This window comes from Choloepus didactylus, chromosome 6, assembly GCF_015220235.1.
Source record: "Choloepus didactylus isolate mChoDid1 chromosome 6, mChoDid1.pri, whole genome shotgun sequence".
NCBI lineage: Eukaryota > Metazoa > Chordata > Mammalia > Pilosa > Megalonychidae > Choloepus > Choloepus didactylus.
The window spans coordinates 60379887-60401085 of record NC_051312.1 but is presented as its reverse complement, the minus strand read 5'-3'; the positions used below and the strand labels follow the sequence as shown (position 1 = coordinate 60401085).

General features: G+C 47.4%; 1 protein-coding gene across 1 annotated transcript in view; it reads left to right on the top strand.

Moving 5' to 3' along the window:
* The first annotated feature begins 1954 nt into the window (after positions 1–1954).
* Positions 1955–21199, top strand: part of SLC6A5 (solute carrier family 6 member 5) — a 55441-nt gene continuing 36196 nt past the window's right edge. The window contains exons 1-7 of the mRNA XM_037839608.1: positions 1955–2023; positions 2336–2872; positions 5506–5644; positions 8400–8531; positions 8878–9051; positions 16223–16364; positions 19103–19235. Of these exons, the coding sequence (XP_037695536.1) occupies positions 1955–2023; positions 2336–2872; positions 5506–5644; positions 8400–8531; positions 8878–9051; positions 16223–16364; positions 19103–19235 (1326 nt within the window). The remainder of the gene's footprint in view (positions 2024–2335; positions 2873–5505; positions 5645–8399; positions 8532–8877; positions 9052–16222; positions 16365–19102; positions 19236–21199) is intronic.

Genomic DNA, 21199 nt, shown 5'->3' with positions numbered 1-21199 from the left:
GTAGGATCTCTAGGACTCTGCGCTTCCAAATTAGGCCTGACTAGAGTGGATTTCTATTGAATAGGCGATGAAGAAAGAATGGATTTCCTTTGACATTGAAAGTGACCTGAGAACCAGGTCAGCGTTGGAAAAAAGTTTTTTCCAAAGCATTTTCAGAGGTGCCTAAAAAATGTGAAAATAGTCATAATTTTACTTGGGATTTTCTCCTGATTATGTTAAAAAGATCAAATAGGAAAGCAAATGCCATAATTAAAATTTTAAGCAAAAACCTATGATCCTCCAAGATTGTTTTTTTTAGGAGAAGAGGTGTGGGTTTGGCTGCACACCATACGGGTGTGTGTGTGTGGCGAGAGGGGTACACCCTTGCAAATGCACAACCGTGCCCGCACCGGCCATCGCAGAGTCGCGGCGCTATGTGCAGACCTTCTATTGCTTTCGGGGCAATATCGCAGAATCCGCTCGCTGCCTGCAGATTTGGGGATGCAGCAACGGGATATAGGGGAAGAGAAAGACGGAGACGAGACAGTGATTTAAGCCCCCGGCGTCTGCCTCAACAGCCCAATCCGCTGGTGACGGCTGCGCCTTGCCTTGGGTGCAGTGGGACGCGTCCCTCCCATGTTTGCCTTAATTAGGAGGAGGCAAACTTCTGTCATCCTCTCCCTCCAGCATCGGTTTAGTAATCAGACCCATATGAGTCACGCTGAACACGCAGCCCCCTCCCTCCCGAGTGACAACTAGCCACTGCATTCTCGGCTGTTGTCCCTTTAAAACTCTATTCCAAGGGGGTAATGATTTATCAAACTTGAATTATCAAGAAAATGTCAAACGAAGGGCACCTTGCTTTGCACTGACGCAAAACCAGCCTTTCCCAAGGAGATATAGAAAGCTTCTCTCCTGCCGGAGCCAAACCCAGTCTTGTCAACAGCTGGTTACATTCCCTGCGGGTTCAATCTGTTGCCTATATCAGACATGGTGAGTGTTTGCTTTTGTTCTTTTAGGAATAAAGTAGGTTGAGAGGGTGGGAAGGGTAGATTCGTTTTGGACACTTCTGTGTATTTTGGAAGAGGGGGAAGAGAGCACTTCTCGAAGCTGTGGGTTATTTGTATTTGTGAGCATCACCTGAGCTCGGAACGAGGTTCGCGAGGCTCGGAGTTGGGGTTGGCTGTGGCTCCCCGTAGAAGCGATTTCGGGCACTGTCCTCGGTGCTGAAAAGCCAGATGCCGGTACAGAGGCGAGTCGCTCTGGGTCCTAGAGACTATTGAAACGGAATGCTGACTGGAGCCAGGTACTTAGATTTGGTGCAAACTACGGAATTCTGATCAGTGCATTTGTGAAAGGGGGTGGGCGGTTAGACGAGAGGCAAGTGGTTGAGTTGAAGGTAATTTGGCAATTCTTACTGTATAATTATCATTATTATTGGTGCTAAGGTTTAGGAAGCCCTGAAAGAGAATAGGAGAAGCAGAAGGAAAAGCCACCGCTGGCAGTTCATTTGAAACTCATTTGGAAGAAAGCAAATGAAAATTAGTGATGAGTTTTGATCCCCAAGCAAACGTAGGGGTGTGAAGGGTATTAGACTCCTGTGATTAGTTATGCTTGCAAAAAAACTTGAGGCGTTCTTTTACATCTCTGGGAACCTGGAAGTGAATGTAGATTCTGTTAGATAGCATAACTAGTTTTTCAGTCTGGTTACTATCATTAATATTATTGTTGTGATTTTTTGTTATTTTGGTTGTGATCCTTATCCCTGCCTTTGCTACCTGAAAGGGGAGTGGGGGTGGGCTTTGGAGCGCTCCTATTCGCACAATTTGGCCGCAAGCGCTTGCAGGTGCTAGCGCATCAGCTTTGTGGCCGCAGCTTTCTATCACTTACAAAAAAAAAAAAAAAAAAAAAAAAGGCACTGTGCATTGTTGAATGACAAAGGAAATGGGGCGGAAAATTAAAGAATCTTTCTACAATGGTGATGGGGACACGAGCACTATACAGCCGTGATGTGAAATCCAAAGAGGACGAGTTGCTCATGGTTGTAGGGCTATTTCCACCCTTCTCTTCCTCCCACCCCCTCCAAAACACATTTCTCCTTCTTTTCATAGCTCACCCTTCATCAAGAAAGGGAATATTAGCTTCTTTATGCCATCTGCTTATGGATGAGATGGGGAAGTCGAAAAATACCGATTGCTGTCTTTCATTGTTAAAGGAAAAAAAAATCCAGATTCTAATTTGTTCCCTTCAGATATCGTGTCTGGACCTGAGTTGCGAACGTTTCCAAATGTAGATAAAGGTTTTTAAAAGCTGCCAGAACTTTATTTTTTGCACGAACTTGACGTTGTGTTTGCAGGACTGCGGTGCACCCAAGGAAATGAATAAACAACCAGCCAACAACCCGGAGGCGGCGGCGGCGCCGGGTGACCCGGATGGCCCGTGTGTGCCCAGGACGAGCCCAGAGCGGGAGCTTCCAGCGGCGGTAGACGTGCCACCGCCCCGTGTGCCCAGGTCTGCTTCCACTGGCGCCCAAACTTTCCAACTCCCCGACGCGCGAGCCTGCGAGGCCGAGCGGCCAGGAATGGGAGCATGCAAACTTAGTAGCCCGCGAGTGCCGCCAGCCTCGGCAGCTCTGCGGGATTTGAGCGAGGCGCACGGCGCGCAGGCAGCAATTCCAGCTGGGGACGCCCGGACCCGCAACGCGCTGCACTGTAAGATTTCGGCCCTACGTGGCCCGGAGGGGGGTGTTAACCTGAGTGTGGGCAAGGGCACCCTGGAACAGAACAATACTCCGGCCGTGGGCTGGGTGAACATGAGCCAGAGCACCGTGGTGCTGGGCACGGATGGAATCACGTCCGTGCTCCCGGGCAGCGTCGCCACCGCTGCCGCCCAGGTAAGCAGGGTGGGCTCGGCAAGGGCCGCCTCCTGCTCCCCAGGCGAGCCGTGTCGCGGCGGGTGCACGTGTGCTGATGGGGAGACGTGTGGGAATTGCCAGGCGGTGGATGCTTTGGGGCTTCGGAAGCTCGCACTGCGCTGGGGTGGCCAGTTCAGGGCTCCGCGGAGGGCGCGAAGGCCGCTGTGACCCTGTCTGAGGGGTGGCGATCTCATGAGCTGCCGGCTACGTTGTCCTTTCCGAGCCTTAGTGGCGACGGGAATCGGGGTGGAGACCCATTAAGCAGTTGAGGCACGTAGATTCCTACCCTTTACGCATGAACGACTCCCCTTCCCGCCAATGATTGGGTCTTTAATGTTAAATTAATTTTTAAAAAGAAAATACAGAGAAAACCCTAGGAAGAATAATAGTTCACAGTCCTGTAGCGCTTTGCATTGCCAGTTACCTTTTATCATATGAGAACTCATTTGATGAGAGGCGGGTTGAACATGAGGCTAGTGAAGCTGAAGCTTCAGGGTGTGTTTGCTCAGGCCATTCCAAAGCCCTGGAATATCATTTTGATTTTTTTTTTTAAGTTAAAGAGACCTCCCTCAATTGTATAAAATTCAGGACCCACAAACCCGGATCTACCTCTCCAGTTCATCCTTTACTGCTCATCCAGAGGCCTGAAAAACCCATACAGCAAATCTGTATCTTGGGTTAGGGATAGAGGCCCTGTCTGGGACCAACAACTATTGCTGGTGGCCTCCTTTCCCATATAGGCCTTTGTCTTCTTCCATTTCCCTCCAGTCTTCCCCCCTCCTTCTGGAATCTCCTCTTTCCTCTGTCCTTGTTTCACCCTCTTCAGCTCTTCCCTTTCCATTGCTTGCCTTTCTGCTTTCTCCTCTCCTCTCCTGTCATGGCTTCAGGGGCTAGGCATGTGTCCAGAACATCCACCTGTGTAGGATTCAGGGTTTGTATCATCATTCTGTCCTGAATCACTCTAGTGTTTGCAAACACACACACACACACAATTGTACACATTCACACTTATCTACAGGCCCCAATGGCAGGAGCTCAGCTGTTAGAGTAACTAGAAATGAGCACAAACCTAGGCTTTTCCACTAGCCCTTGCTTTTGGGGTCCACATCTGGAGCATTTGTCTGTATGTTAACTGCCTCTGAGAGCTTATAACCAACAGTGTGACCCCAGGTAGATTAGAAAATTTGTTTCATGTGCCTTGCTTAACCTCCGCACTGCGGCAAAAGGAGCAGGAATGCCCACCCTTCCCAGTCCTGGAAGGATTGGAGGTTGAGTGGTAGGTTTGTGGGGCAGGGGGATATTAAAAATAATAGGCTTCCTCTGATTTCTGGGTTCCTGAAAGCAGAGATCAAGCCCTGAACGTGCCCAATTCCAGCCCTGCCCATCTTTCTGATTCTTGACTTTCCGACACCCACCTCTGTTCTCTCCCTTCCCAAGGCTTCCTCCCCTCCTTATAGCTGTTTTTGACTATCCATGGCCTGTAAAACAGTGTGGGACATACCAGGTTGCTGGTATGAGGTGGTGAGGAGGTGGAGGCTCTGCAGTAGTCTGAGCCCCTGGAGGCTTTGTGGAGTGTCCACGTGTCCTGGACATTTTGAGAGTTTGCTGGAGGTGGCCTCACCCCCAGCTCCTTCGCTTAGTGGTAGGGCATTCCAGAACCCGGTACTTACCCAAGAAAGCACCCTAGAGTGAGCCTGGAGAAGTGAGCCCCAAAGATTCATTGGCTGCTGGAGCTGGAAGGTACCCCAGGGGACAATTATTCTAAGCCCCTCATTTTAAAGATGGGGACACAGAGACTTAGAGCAAGTGGTTTGCCTAGGGTTACCCAGCTGGTTAGAAATAGCCTTTAGAACAGAACCTTAGGTTTTAGAGGGCCTGTCGCTTATCATATCTACCTTTTGCATCCCCCCCTTCTTGTTTCACCCCAAATCTCCCTCCTGCTCTTCTTCCTTTTGCCAGTGCTGAAGGGTCCTCCCCCCTTCCCTCCACCCCCACCACAAAATTAGTTGACTAGACAAGTTCTTCCTGTAAGGCTATGTATGAGAAATTGAAGCAGTAGCTCTGACTTCAGGCTTCAGGCATTGCAGCTCTTTCAGGCCTTGACACAGACTCCAGAGGAAGGAAAGGTTGAGGAAGGGATGTGGTGAGGGTTATTTTGGGGGGAGGGGTTGATTAGGGATCTGCTTGCTGGGGACTCTAGGCATGATGTTGGGGGCCTGCTTGCCAAATGAATTCTTGGTGAAGGGTTGGGGATGGAGGGGCCTGCTTGCAATCAACTTACAGGTTCGAGGTTTGCCGAGAGCTGCTTGCTGGTGTACGTTGACTGCAGGATTCGGGAAACAGGGGTTCAGGGATCTTTTAAGATGAATCTTCGGATCAGAATTGGGGGTCTGCTTGCTAAAAGACTGTCAGTGCAGGGTTAAGGGGTGAGGGCCCTGCTTGTAGATGCATCCTCGGTTCAGATTTGGGGTTCTGCTTGCCAATGCATCCTCGGTTGAAAAGTGGGGGCCTGCTTGCGGGAAGGACCCTCAGCTTCGGGGGAGGGAACGGAATGGGGCCTGCTTGCTGACACCCCGGGGCTGTTATCCGACAATGTGCTTTTCCGCCCCCAGGAGGACGAGCAAGGGGATGAGAATAAGGCCCGAGGGAACTGGTCCAGCAAACTGGACTTCATCCTGTCCATGGTGGGGTACGCAGTGGGGCTGGGCAATGTCTGGAGGTTTCCCTACCTGGCCTTCCAGAACGGGGGAGGTATGGCTTTTCCGCTCTTTCCGCCTGCGGCGCGGCGGGGCGGGCACTTGCGGGTTGGGAGGGACCCGGAGCCCTGGGGCGGGGCCGGGAGGGGAGGCCAAGGGCAGCCTCCTCACACTCCAGCCTTCATCCCGGACAGGCGTCAGTGCCAAACCTGTGTGCAGGGGCTACTGTAACCGAGTGGTACTAGCTCCCGAGTGGCACTAGAAGGCTTCTTTCTACCTGGTGGTGGGGAGCAGGGAAGGGATGGGGTTCCTTGATCTCCCACTGGCCCAGTTTGGGTGGCTGGGTCCTGAACCAAGTGCGCATTGACGCGGGGAGGTTCGGACAAGTATTCAGAAAGCGGCCGTACTCCGCGCACCTAAAAGACTTTAGAGCCAGCGGCCGTCAGGCCTGGAGACCCCTACTGAGGACATTTTAAGAGAAATCCGAGCCTCCATAGGAAAACTTGCGAATGACGCTCGGGTAGAGCCGGACGCGGGATTCAGGCAAGCCAGGAGATGCGAGCGGGGAAGGGCTGGGGGGTGCCCTCTAAGGTCTCTGGTGTGAATACAAGCCTCTCGGAAGCACCCACAAACACATTTTCTTGGGCACAAGCAGGGCGTATTTTGATTTTCGCAAAATCGTTTAGCAAAAACGGTTTTCGTTTCATTTGTCCTGAGTGGAAGTAGCAGCTTTTGAAGGAAAACCGTTTCAGATGGGGAGGACCCCAGCTGGGAAGGCATCAACCGCCCGGCCACTAGGACCCATTGGACGTCTGCTGTACCCGCCAAGAAGGGACCAGGCACATTCAGGGTCTACTTTGCTGGCCCTTCCGACGTCTAGGCGCCGCGGGGCCGACAGCTAACCCAACTTGGCTAATTGACAAGCGCCCTCTAGGAATAAGAATTTGCACCTGGGGTCCCTCCCACATCTTGTCCATTGGACCTTCGCCCCAACAGCGGTCAAGCAGCATAAGGTGTAGTTTTTGTTGTTGTTGTTTTGTTTTTTTGATGTGTGTGATTTGTTTTTTCTCTTGGTTCCGCTCCAAGAGCAATTTGGTGCATGGGGGCTAACCGGTGCTGCGCAGGAGAACTTCTTCCGCACCACTGGACGATTAAAGCAGAAAAACGAGATCGTTTTTTTTCCAAACCCTAAATTATGACACATTGAAAAGTACTTGTAGGGACCGCCGAGCAGTGTTTGCATTCAGGGGTATTCTGGAAAGAGAAGAACACATGCAAGCCACAAGAATATAGGCACCCCACCTGGGGATTCCGCCTGCTTTCCCGCAGGGAGTTCCCAGAAGAGGGAGGGAACGGGAAGTGGGCCAGAAGTGCTTTGATAAGTCTCCCAGTGACTGCACCGAGAGGGCCTCCCCACCCCCGATCCCCGGAGTGGTGGGTTCCTGGGGTGGGATGGGAAGGAGGTTCCAGTCAAGGGCCTTTGGCCCGAGAAAGTACCCGCTATTAACCTCGCCGGGGATCTGCAAAGCGCGGAGCAGAGCGCGCGGCCGAGCCCGGCCTGCGGCCCCGGGCGGAGCGAGGCGCGGGGAGAGGGCGAGACGGCCTCCTCCGCACTGCGGCTTCGAGGCCCGCAGCCTCCAGCGCGAGGTGGAGAGCCCGCCTCCCCCTCCCGGGGATCAGAAAAGAAGCGTTGCACAATCCACCTCTTTCTCAAAGACCCATCAGGAGGGGATAAAGCAGGGTCCCCTGTTTTACTCCCCTTCTGCTGCTGGGCCTTCACCGTTTGGCGAGCCCTGAGCACGAAAGGCCCCCAGGCCCGACTGGAAGTTGGGAGAAGGGTGAGCAGAAAGGGCCGGCTACAGAAAAACCAGCTCTCCTCTGCCGAGCACAGTGCTCTCTGGGCTATGGCGTCTCTAGTCACCGAATAAGCTCCGACCCATTCACAGTGCTTCCTCGTCTTTATCTTATCAAAGATCATCGTTGTTCCCAGCCTCTTCCCGAACAACCCCAAAGAAGTCTGGAAGGGAAAGGACCCTAGGGTTCTCAGCCAGTCTGTGGAGGCTTCCAGATAGTACTGCCCTGGGCTGGGCGCTCTGGGGAACACAGAAATGAAAGATAAACAGTTGACTTTGGGAGTTCAGACTAGACGGGACACCCAAATAAATATTGTTACACCATCGGTGCCTAGAGAAAGATGCCAATAAGTACTGTGAGAAGACAGAGAAAGGGAACTTCTTGGAAGAAGAAGCATTTGCGTTGACTTTGAAAGATGGGAGGGCCTTCGCATATGAAAAGGAAGTGGTGGTGGTGGTGGGAGAGAGTTGGGGGCAGGAGGTATCTGTCTGGGGGGCAGAAGGTGTGCAGGTAACTCAGGTTACCGTGGAGGAGGGCTTCTGGAATCCAGCTTAGCAGATTTGAGGTCCTTGGAGGGCTGAGGGAGCTCCCACCAAATACGACTCCAGTAGTGCATCAAAGGCATGACTTTATAGATCCCTGAAAGGGGATAATTTGGGGGATTCAAAGTACTATAATAAGCAAAAGAAAAGAAATTAAAAAACCCACCAGCTGTGGGGAACTGAGACAGGGATGTGTTTGCATGGGTAGCCTTACATGCTTTTAGAAGAGGGCTCTTAAATGTCTGGGGGTGCCAGAATATCAAATGCTTCCTCGGGAAAGGAGCTGAGTTGTCCCATTTAGTGTATTGAAAAGAAGCCCAGCCCCCACGCCAGGGGGTTGTGCCCAAGGGTTAAGGTGGTCAGAGCCCTGCCTTACCCTCCCAGGGCTCTCACTTCCTACTCTCTCTTCCCAAGGTGCTTTCCTCATCCCCTACCTGATGATGCTGGCTCTGGCTGGGCTGCCCATCTTTTTCCTAGAGGTGTCGCTGGGCCAGTTTGCCAGCCAGGGGCCGGTATCTGTGTGGAAGGCCATCCCAGCTCTACAAGGTGAGCCCACCCTGCCTCCCAGCCTCCTCCAGCCCTCACCCCCTTGGGCACCACGCAGGTCAGCTCCAGGGAGAGAGACCTGCTTTTCTGATCAGTGGAACTCATGGTTTCTTTCTTTTATTTGATCAACTTCACTTTTGGGGCCCTTTGAAGAACGGCCCAGGTCACCCCTTGCACTGCGCTGTTCTTTGCTGACTTCCTCAATGTCCTCTCGAGATAGAGTCCACTCCACTGTTACCGCATCCATTTGTAAAAGAGAGTCAAGGCCCAGGTCCCACCCTGTGCCCATCTTTAAGAATTCTGTAGGACTCAGGATGGAATGAACCTGGAATTTTTGCTTCCACAGGATGTGGCATCGCAATGCTGATCATCTCTGTCCTGATAGCCATATACTACAATGTGATTATCTGCTACACACTTTTCTACCTGTTTGCCTCCTTTGTGTCTGTGCTGCCCTGGGGCTCCTGCAACAACCCTTGGAACACGCCAGAATGCAAAGACAAAACCAAACTTTTATTAGGTAAGTTTGGACATACCTGCTTTAGGTGTGATTATTCTGAATTACTCATTCACTCATTTGGCAAAGATTAATTGAGCTCATATTACGCACACCAGGCCTTCTGCTAGGTGCTGGAGGCCCAGAAATTAAAGCAAACAACTAGACATAGTTCTAACTTTTAAAGAGCTCATGACCTATAGCAGGAGTTTATCAAATTTTACCCAGGAATATATTGTCAAAACTGCAGATTCACAGGCCCAGCAGATGGTCTAATTTATTATATCTGGGTGGGACCTGGAAATCTGCATTTTAACCAGGCCCTCTAGGAACTTATTACTCTTAGTGTGTTTCTCAGACTAGCAGCATTACCTAGCTGATTAGAAATGTGGAGGCCTGACTCCAGCCTTTCTGAATGGTAATCTGCACATTAACAAGATCCCTAGGTGACTCTTGTATACATGGTACAATTTGAAAAGCAGTTCGCAGCATCCTAGAGTCTGGGAGACAGAGCACGTGACTTTGGACCACACTTCACAAAATCCTGCTCAGTGCGGGAGGTAAATATGCGAGCTGACATGTCAGCGGAAGACCTCGGATAGAAATGTGCATAATGCGGTACCTAGAAAAGGGCAAGTCAGCTCTGCCTCAGAAGTCAGAAAGCATTCATGGAAGAATGTCCCAGAACTTAAGTCGATTGGGACTTGAGGACTTAGGGGAAAGGGTCAGGGGCAATGTGACCTGAGCGAAGGTGAGGAGGAATAGGGCAGATGTGTGGCATAGGCTTTCTGGTCTATAAGACATCTCTGTCACCAACTGTGTGTGTGTCTGAGTCAAGTAACTTCTCACTGGATCTCAGTTTCCCAAGCAGAAATAAAAATGGAAATATAATAATGTTTTTTATCCTGCCTACCTCATGGTACTGCTGTAAGAAGAAAATGAAATGAGGGATGTGATAGCAGGTAGAAAAGTATAAAACTCTACAAATAGAAGGTGCTTATAGCCATCACCTTTGAAGGCTGTGGTCGTTTTTCTGGGGACCTATCAGCAAGCAGCGTCTTCTTTCCCAGGCAGATCTTTTACTACCTTTACATTGGGTCTGTGCTGAGGTTAGCATCCTGTCATCTCTATATGATTAGTTCTTAGCGTTGGCCGTTAAAGTCAGCTCCTTCCCTTGCAGTCTGCAAGTTGCAGAACTAGGGTATTATTTAACCTTTTGAGTGTGTTAAGAGGGAAAGATGACTTCTTTCCTCCCACACCTCCAGAGAGATGCAGATACCTAGAGACAGTAACTCACAGTGGAGCAGTTTTTCATACACGTGCATGTACCTACACATCATGCCCAGCCTCCACCCAGAGGCTTTGAGTATGATTGAAGGAGAACTAAAGCTACAGACATTTGCCCATTAAATTTAAACTCCAGGAGAGCTCAGGAATGGGGAGACAGGGACCTGTGGTGGTTCCCAGGTATGTGGCTAACTAGTGGTATGACCATGAATAGCCTTTCTGGGCCTCAGTTTCCTCATATTTACAATCTCCAAGTTGACGGTTTCTTGGATTAGAGCAGTAGTTCTCTACCCCGGCTATGCATGTTAAAATCACTGCACATCAAAACTTTGCACAGGGCCCTCTGCAGACTGATTAAATCAGAATCTCTGGGGATGGAGCCTAAGGCATCTGTAATTTTTAAAGTTCCCTGGGTAAGAACCACTGAGCTGGAGTTTGCCCATATCCCCAAATTAGGCAGCCTTCCCATTCTTGGGATGGAATGCCCACCTTTTTTCCTGCAGTCTCTCCTGGGCTTAACAGCCAGCTCTGCAGAGCTGGTGCCTGGAAGAATCTCACCTGGTAGCTGTTTGCAGATTCACAACCAACAATAAGCTGGAATGACTTCCTGAAAGGGGTTTTCATGTAAGACAAAGTGCATTTTCCACGATGTGGGGTCTGGAATGGAGAAATAGCTCAAGGCTGTAGGTCATCCTGGACCTCTACTTATCCTTTCCAGATTGTTCCTGGGAGGGAGGTTACTTTTCAAGGGATTCAGCTTGATTAGAGATTTCCCTCAAGGACTACATGGGTTATGGCAATGTGTCCCTGTAGCGCATCCTCCAGGAGGGGTGGTGATTCAGAAACGCCATCCTCACCTACTAATGATACCCACTAATATTTGTGCAGCGTCTTAATACTTACTAATAATCAGTATTACTTGCTGCATGCCAAACACCATGTTAAACATTTTACATGGATTACCAATGTTAGGATGCACAACATGCCTGTGTGTAGGTTCTATTATTATTTGCATTTTACAGGTGAGAAAACTGGGGCTCAAGATCAGAGGAGAGAACTGTATGGTAGACCTGGGATTTGAACCCAAGTTTGCTGGTCTCCCGAGGCCGTGGTCTTAACCACCAAGATGAAGCCATCCTAATAAAAAAAAGCAGCTTTGTAAACAATATCTCCTTTTTTCCTGACAATGGCCTTGTCTGTTGCAGGTTACATGATCACTATTTTGCAGGTGATAAAGTGTACTTAAAGGCTCAGAAGTATACCTTGTCAGTTGTCTCCCCCACCCCCACTCCAGTGGGTTCTCCTCCATCAGTCCCGGCAGAGTGACATCAGCCTGGGTGCTTCCTAACTGATGTTTGTTGTTGAGATTTTATGGGGTAAAAAGAAAGCTGTTCTGAACAGTAGTTTGAATTAGTAATTCCACTTCTGGGAATCTATCTTGAGGGGAAATCAGAGATGTGGTAAGGACTATACAAGATTGTTAATTGCAGCCATTATTAAAATATTGGAAAAACACTAGAAATGTGTGGCAAAAATTCAAATAATTATGGAATAATTCTATGGTTCAGAAAAATTATAATGCATCCACAGGGTGAAGTATTTTACATCCACTAAAATGAAAATTCATAAGACATGGGAAAGCCCTCATCTTATATTAAATGCAAAAGGAGGATACCCATTTATAATATAATGTTATTTTTACTAACAATAAGTTATGGATAGAACATATATGAGAAGATAATACGCAAAATGTTAACAGTGGTGAATTTGGGGCCATTCTTTTCTATATTTTCTAACATGGACATGTGTTTGTTTTACAGTCAGAGAAAAATATAAATACATATACACACATATATGTGTGTATGCAGGCATATATATAGTTTGTTTGTTTTTGTTCTTTTTAAAGCAGGTTGAGCATGTTGACTCAGCCAGGCATGTGGCAAGTGGGTGGGGGCACAAGGGGCAGGAAGACCCCGCCCCTGGCTTTGTGGAGTTTCTGATATGCCTCACAATAACCCTGGAAACATGAAAGGCAGAGCAAAAACGTTGTACTGTTAAGCTCCTAGTGAACTGGGACCAACCATAAAAATTACACAAGCTCCTAGCAGAGAGAGATAATGGATATTTTTCACTCTAATTATTCCCTGAGAGTGTATGGACAGACTGGGCAGACCTTATCTCATTCTTAGCCAGTGCTAAATTTTTTTGTTGTTGTTAAAAAATGAAGTGTCAATCTCCATTTATTCTTTGCGCAGCCCCTCCATCTGTCTTTCTCTATGTTATCTGCACATGAGCCTGTTCCTCTACTGAGACCAGGCTATCGCTTACGGAAGCATTGGTCCTCTGGGGTCCTGGGGTGACTTAGAAAAGATCATGGTGACCTGATTTGCAGATATTCATGTGGCTTTATAGGTCCACTGTTCTGCTGGACATGTCAGGAATCCAGACTGCAGATGTTTCCAGGCTCTCTCCCAAATGGCCATTTTAAGCAAGGCTTGTCGAGGAAAGGAAAAAACTCCTTCCCTCAGTGCAGTGTTTCACAAATGACCTTCCACGTTCACCCTGTCCCTCATGACCTCATAACCTTATAACCACTCATATCATATGACAGCCACGCAACAGGACTATTACCAGGAGAGAAGGGATAAATCACCTGCCTTTGTGCTCTTCAGTCAGTGGGGAGATGGGTGTTCTGTGACCTTCTCAGTGCTTCTAACATACGACCTGGAAGTTCTGTTCAGATTCCAGATACCCATGCCCTGTACCTGCTGCAGCCCCTAGAGAAAAGCCGGTGGGTAGGGGTTGAGTTTGCCCCAGATTTCTAAGGTGCAGGTTGTAAGAGAGACTATCTTCTTTAGAGTGTTATCCATTATGGAGAGTGACTAATCTGTGCTCTGCCAAGTGAGATCAGCAACTGTTTTGAGACAATAGCTAGCTGGGGTCATTTAAAATGGAAACAACATAAAATACTCTTTCTATTTCTGGACTAGTTTAATTTTCATTAGAACTTTAATTAAATGATTTCTTGTCTCCCTGGTCTATCATGTGCTTTCATTTATTAATAATTGCCTGAGTAAAGAGAATCCCATTCCAGCGGCTTCCAATTTAGCACGATCATTATCGCTGTTCTTTGTTCTGGGTTGCTGGGCCGCGGAGCTCTCTGATGCGGGAAGGCCCTTCGTTCCTTCCGTGGCGGACCTGGGGCGCTGTGCGCTGGGAAGCATGCTTCTGCCGCCCAGTGGTGGGAAGGGGGATTGCAGGAGGCTGGAGGCTGCACGGAGCCAGCGAGGGAGCCCTGCTGCAGTGCTGCAGGAACGGTGACCTTCTACTGCGGGGAGCGGCGATCCAGAGACATCCAGAGACGCTCTCTAGGGAAGCAGCCCGCGTGGTTTGCTATGGCAGTTTTGGAAGCAAGCGATTTGGCATTTGCCCATGTGGTCGTGATCTCTTCAGTCTTCGGGAATGGATGTAACTCCTGAGCTTATTTACAGAAAAGGGATATGGATAGCGCTTTAATTGTTTTCATTCAGGTCCCTGCTGGGGGAAACAATGTCTCCTCAGTAAATATTTGATAGTTGTTAGATCAGAATCCCCCTGAAACTCCCTGCTTTTTCGTTAGACAAAAGAAGACAATAGCGGATAGGAAGGTACTTTGAAGACTCTAAGGCAAGGGTTCTCAAGGGGGGGTGTGTGGCTTTTCAAGAGACATTTGGCAATGTTTTGAGACGTTTTTGGTTGTCACAACTGAGGGGCGGGTGGGTGCTTCTGGTGTCTAGCGGATAGACAGTAGATGCTGCTACATATCCTAAGATGCACAGGACAGACCCCCAGAACAAAGAATTATCAGGTCCAAAATGCAAATAGTACAGATGTTGTAAAATCCTGGTCTAAAGAACTAATCAGAGGGAAGGGAGTCTTAAGATTGTTGTTTTCATCTTTACTCACTTTCCTGGGAAAATCTAGGGGATGCCTGGGAGGTGTAAGTAATTTAGGGCTGGCAAGTAGAATCGTGGGTGATGATGTTGAGGACTGGAGAGCCCCCCCCCCATGAAAAAGTATAATAGTGATGCGTGAGTTATGGCTAAAATTTATTGCCTGCCAACTGTGTGCCAGGCATGGAGTGAAATTTTTTCGTTCATGACTTCACTTAATTTGGTCCTCGAAAGAACCCTGTGAACTACATACAACTCCTATTAGAAAACGGAGCCTTGGCCAGATAAAGGTAGTCATTCAAGCTCTTAGGGCTAGTTGAACTCCTGAACCCCATAGTCTTACCCACTTTGATATTCCACAGATAGTATAAATTGAGAGTTCACATGGTGGATCTAGGCTGCAGATGTTTTTTGCTTGGTCCATGGTGTTTAAGAAAAATTTGAACTCGTTGCCAACATTTAGGAATAGAGAGATTTCATGTAAACATCCAGATTTTCTGCATCTTTTGCCAGAACATCTGGAAAAGCATGGCACTGATTGGTGGGAGTACTCTCTAGTTTGCCCCCGTCTCCACCACTCCTTATTACCTCCATTTTATGCTTTCCTCATTTGTGTCACTGGTCTGACCTCTGTAGGCGTTTGACTTTGTGGTCCCTTCTCTTCTTCACAGTGAAGTGTCTAAGAGCATGAATTTGAAAGAATGACTGCCTGTTTGCATTCCAGCTCTGATATGTAACTGTGGCAAGCAGCTAAAAATCCCTCTGTGCCTCAGTTTCTTTGTCTGTCACATAGAGATAATAACAGTTTCTACCCCATAAAATTGTTGTGATGCGTAAACTAGTGAATGCATACAAAGCACTTAAAATAGTGCTTTGGACATGCTAAGCACCATGTAAGTATTATTTATTTTTATTATGATTATTGTTATTTCCTCCATTATAAAATAGTGTCCTTTGGGATTAGTTCTGGTGGACTCTGTTTAAAATATTTGTCAATTGTTCTGTCGGTATTTATAAAGCTATTGGAGAGGCATTGTAAAATGGTCAGAGAGCCTTCAGCATCTTCGTATTTAAAATGATGATAATAATATGTACCTCATAGCATTTTCTGAGGATTTCATGAGGTAATTGTTAAGTGCCCAGCGCAGTGCCCAGCTAAAACTCACATGGTTAAGTCCCTCTCCCCATCTCAGTGTAGCTCAGGCTTTCTCAACCTCAGCACTATGGACATTTGGGGCTGGATGTTCTTTGTTGTCGGGGGCGGTGCTTGCAGCATGGGATGTTTAGCAAATCCCTGGCCTCCAGCCACTGGATGCAGTAGCTCCGCCCCCACCCCAGTGACGACCAAAAATGTCTCCAGACACTGCCAAATGTCCCCCAGGGGGAGGAGGTTGCCACATTGTCTCTGATGACAACCACTGTGATAGGTCCGTGGTCGCTGACTCCACTATCCCATGTGCACGTGGAGCACATATCTTTAGAGTACTTATGCATGTTGGCTGCGAGGCAGGCAGTGGTTCTGGGCTATCTTAACAGTAAGCCTTTTGTGGCTTCAAGAGGTTTGCTGATCTCGGATTTTATTCATTTCTGCAAGTCATTTTCTGTCTGTAGTGATTAAGAGCACAACTCTGGAGTCGTAAGGATCTGGGTTTGAATCCTGATCCTCTATCCCATTAGCTGTGTGACTTTGGTAGAGTTACTTAACTTCTCCAGCTTTAGTGGTTCTCAACTGGGGTGATTTTGTTCCCAGGGGGACATTTGGCAATGTGTTGGGGGCAGTGTGGGTACGAAGGGGTGCTGTGATGAATAAAACATAAATTCTGTGGTTCATCTACATGCACATATCAAATAATACTTTCCCAAAGTTGCTCTCTAATATTTGGCAACTATTTTTGATTTTTGTTTTTAAACTACTGGAGAGTATCTATTTTCTGTGCAGATTTCACTGTATTTACCTTCTGTCCTCTCCTAAACAGATTCCTGTGTCGTCAGTGACCATCCCAAAATACAGATCAAGAACTCGACTTTCTGCATGACTACCTACCCCAACCTGACCATGGTGAACTTCACCAGCCAGGCCAACAAGACGTTTGTCAGTGGGAGTGAAGAGTATTTCAAGTAAGATGAATTTTTTTTTTTTTAATATAAACTTTCTGAGAGAAATCCAGAGAATTAATGGACATCCAATTTGCAGACCAGAGATGCGTGTGGCTCAAGGGATGAGTCCCCTCTCTGCACCTTCCCTACCTACTAGATTGATCCGGTGGAACGTTTCTTTTTTCCTGGTTTGGCTTCAATGGCAGATCATTGTTTCTTGTGGGTCTGGAGAGGAGAGCTGGCTGAGTGATGGTCGGTGGGAACAGAATTGGTGCTTCTGTAATTCATCACAGTGATGACAAAATGTTACAAAACCTTGAGCCAGTGTGATATAATCAGAACCTTCCATTAACCAGGTTGTTTTGTTTTCCCCCATCTGCACTTGATCTTCAAGGCAGAGAGGCTAAAATTCAAAAAACAAGTCTGTAACAACTATTTAGTTTAAAGAAAAAGTAATTACTTTTTATTTCACTGCAGTTTACAACTCACCTTAGTTTTGTATTTTCTATGTCTGTATTGCAAGATGTTGAGAATTGAGGTTTAGGGAATTGAGGATTAAAAAATACTCAGTCACCATAGGAAGATTTATTAAAGTTCACAAAATTTTTTTCTGTGATGAAGATAAATGTAGAGAGAGTTCAACAGTGGTAAACAAGCTTTAGGTCAGGAGTTGCAAACTTACCGGTGCTGGGGAGATTGGCAAGGAATGTAAATGAGTGAAGCACAAAAAGGAACACAATGGAGAGTGGTGGGGCCTGTGGCAAACAGCAGAGGACTCCTGTCTGTGTAAGGAAGGCTGCTGTTGCTTGGCTCCAACTGACCACTGCTGGTGGGAATGTGTCCCAGTACTGCTGGAGTGTCCATTTTATAAGAGAAGTTGGAAATTAAATCAGGATTTTTAGGTGACATCCCCCATTTTAAATGTTAGCAAACTAATTCAGTATAACACTGGGGGCCAAATAAAATGCATATATGAGTTGGTCACCAGTTTGTGGCCCTTACTTTAGATAGCAAGAAACTTGCACGAATACCCCATATTTTACCCAGTTGCAATTAATTCCTATTTCAGTTTTTCTCTCCTGTAGGGACTGAAAGGGAACATGGTTGTCCCCTGCAGAACAGAAGGAGGGAGGGTTAGGCTGAGTGATTAAATAATCCCTTTTTAAAACTAACGACCATAGTGCTGTCAATCTGAGCACTGAGAAACTGAGTCTGATCTGGTGGTCAGTTGAAATCTGATCATGCAAATGCATGTGGTTACATATATTGTAAAATGATTTCTAAACCTGCTTTTGGTGTCCTTTACTAATCCCCTGGGACCAGTCCTAGCTTCCAAGAGGAAATGTCCTCAATCAGCTTCTTGGGACTCATTGGAGGGCCCTTATGGAAGTGGGGTAGTTAGAAGGTCAGTGCGCTGTGGATTTACTGACTGTGGTTTACTCAACTGGGGGCTGAGGACAGGAAGGACCTTTTCATTGCTTAGGAGATACGGTCCTTGGAGCCCAGTTCATTTCCAGCTCTTGCTCAGTCCTACTCAATATTTGAGTTCGGGTTCGCTCCAGGGTTTGAGAATGGAAAAGGCTCTGGCACCACAGAGCTGAGATATCCCCATTCTGAAAAGCATGCTTTTGTGCTACAAAACAGCCTCTTGACTCATTCGCTAGCTGTCTGGAGAACATTCCCAACTAGACTGAGAGTGATACTGCTACTTTCAGAGCTCATGGCAGGACTGAACTTTCTAGGCTGTCACTTCTGTTGTCCTGGAGTGTCTGGATTCTGGTTGCCCCTTTGTTCAGGTTCACCAGGTAATTGGAGTTACAGTAAAACCCAGACAGACAAACCCAGCAATGTGGTATAGGATGGATGTGTGGCTGGATTGTTGTGCAGTTGAAGGGATTTTCTGAATCTGTTATCGGGACTCCTTGCCCCTGAAGCTGCCTCGTGTCCTCAGGAGTGAGGCTGCCCCACTCGCCATCCAGCCAGACTCCTAGCTACCTGCCAAGGTGGGGGGTTTGCCAGAAAGGTTGTGATTTCTTCAGCCATACATACACAGGTTGCCAGCAGCCACTGCAGATGCCAGGCACCACCTTCTGTTCGCAGCTGGTTATCTTACCTTTGAATATGTTTCTTGAATCAGCCCTGATTTTACATTTTCGCCAACCTCAGCCTCAGACCATGCCCAATGCAGCTTGAACTAAAATGCGGAGTTGCGTTTTTAGTCATTGAGCATAAGCACCTCGCACTATGTGGTAATTTTTTTAAATTTAAAATTATACAAATAATATCCAAATACATTCTCATAAAAGAACATTGCAGAAAAAAGAAAATAGAAACCCCCCTTTGGCAGTATGGTTTCTATTGGTGACTTGATTAAGAACACTTCAGTTTCACTGATGCCTATTGAGGGGCTGTCCTGGGACCCCCAATGATGTTGGATTTGTTGTACTACAAACCACTAGGGTGGTTCCAGATGGTGGTGGAGCTGACGTAAGTCTTGTATTGAGGCTCCGCTATAGGCATAAACCTCGGAGTGCATAATTAAAGGCAGGGTAAATCCAGTTGGCCTCTCTGCAGACAGCTGTAGGCGAGGACAGCTCAGATCAGCAAATCTATCACAACCTGAGCTGATCAAGTCCCTGAAGGGGACGCTGGAGGATTTGCTGGGGTTTTGGTCAAGGCTCCTGGCTGTGCTGGGAGATTAAAGCCAGCAGGCTGTCAACTCCTTCTCTCCTTCCCTCCCTCCTCTTCCCAACTCTTAGGTATTTTGTGCTGAAGATTTCTGCAGGGATTGAATATCCTGGTGAGATCAGGTGGCCACTAGCCTTCTGTCTCTTCCTGGCTTGGGTAATCGTGTACGCATCTCTGGCTAAAGGAATCAAGACTTCAGGGAAGGTAAGAACTTTCACTTATCTAAGAGAAAGTGGGTGGCTGTGTGGTGGAGCAGCATAGCCTGCTTCCCAGGCAAAAGCACTGGGAAGGGACGCAGGGGACATGGCGCTAATTCTTATTCTGCCTCTCAGTAGCTGCGGGGCCTTGGGCAAGTTACTTCACTCCTGCTGGAAAAGGGGGATTATAACACCATTCTTTTTTTAAAAAATGCAATTTTATTGTGATATAATCACATAACATGCAATCATTCAAAGTATACAATCAGTTGTTCACAGTATCGTCCTATAGTTGTGCATTCATCATATCAATCAAACTTTGAACATTTTCATTACTCCAAAGAATAAAATAAAAATAAAAATGAAAAAGAACATCCAAAACATCCCATTCCCCACCTCCCCCCTTTGTTCATTTACTTTTTAAATGCAGTTTAATTGAGATATATTCTCACCCCCTACAGTCATCCACAGTGTACAAGCAGTTATTCACAGCACCATCATACAGTTGTGTGATCATCATCAGAATCAATTTTTGAACTTTTTCCTTATTCCAAAATAAAAATAAAAGCAAAAAAGGAATACCTAAATCCTTCTCTCCCCTCCATCCCTTCCTATTCTTCATCTGGTTTTTGTCCCCATTTTTCCACTCATCTGTCCATACACTGGATGGGAGTGCAAGCCACGAGGTTTTCAGTCACACAGTCACACTATGCAATCTACATAGCTATACAATCTTCTTCAAGAATCAAGGTCACTGGGTTGCAGCTCGCCAGCCCCAGGTATTTCCCTCTAGCCTCTCCAGCACACCAAAGACTAAAAGGTGACATCTATATAGTGCATAAGAATACCCTCCAGAGTGACCCCTTGACTCCATTGGAAATCTTTCAGCCACTGGAACCTTATTTTGTTTCATCTCTCTTCCCCTTCTGGTGAAGAAGATCCTCTGAATCCCATAGTGCTGGGTCCAGGCCTATCTCCAGGAGTCATTTCCTGTGTTGTCAGGGGGATTTACATCCCTGGGAGTCATGTCCCACATGGGGGGGAGGGCAGTGAGTTCACCTGCCGAGTGGGCTTAGAGAGAGAAAAGCCACATCTGGGCAACAAAGAGGCTCTCTGAGGGGGACTCCTAGGCACAATTATAAGTGGGCTTAGCCTCTCCCTTGCAGCAGCTAGCCTCACGGAGGAAAGCCCCCAGATCAAGGGCTCGAACCACTAAATTGGCAGCCGTCAATGTTTGTGGGAGAATCAGCAATAGCCCAGATGGGAAAGTCCAACACTTCCGCATTTCTCCCCAGCTCCTCCTGGGAGCCCCACAAATACGCTTATACTCTCTGCCCATATCACTTTGGGATGTATTGGGATTTCACCCCAGCCTGTACAAACTCACCAAATCCCACTTCCTGTTCACCGCTCCCTGTACCTATGGTGTTCAAACTGATCGTACAAGTTAAATTATCTCATTTAACACCATTCTTACAGGGCTGTTTTAAGGATTAAACAAGATAAATAAATATAGAGTTCCTGATGTAAGCTACTGTGTTAGTTTCCTTCTTTGCCTAACAGGTGCTGTCACCTCTCTTAGCAGATGGGGCCTCCCTGATAGGATCCAGGAACTCTCCTTAAATTCTAGAATTAGTACAGCTGATTTTGCCTCTTATTCTGGCTGCCAGGTCAGTTATTGCCTCTGCCAAGAAGCTGAAAAAAGATTGCAAAAAGAATATGAAGTGGATTCCTTCTCGTCAGTCCCACCTGCCATGTTCTCTGCCTTTCCCGTCCTTTTTCCTACCTCCAAAATAACACCCTGTTATTCCATGTGCCCCGGGCCAGCCCCACTGAAGGGTTAACCAATCATTCAATGCTACCTACTAATATTTGATCACCCCAGATGATATTTGCCATTTTCCAGATGAAAGCTAAATGTCTTCATGGCCAAAGGAGGATGTGCTGATGCAATCCTGTGCTATAGATGGT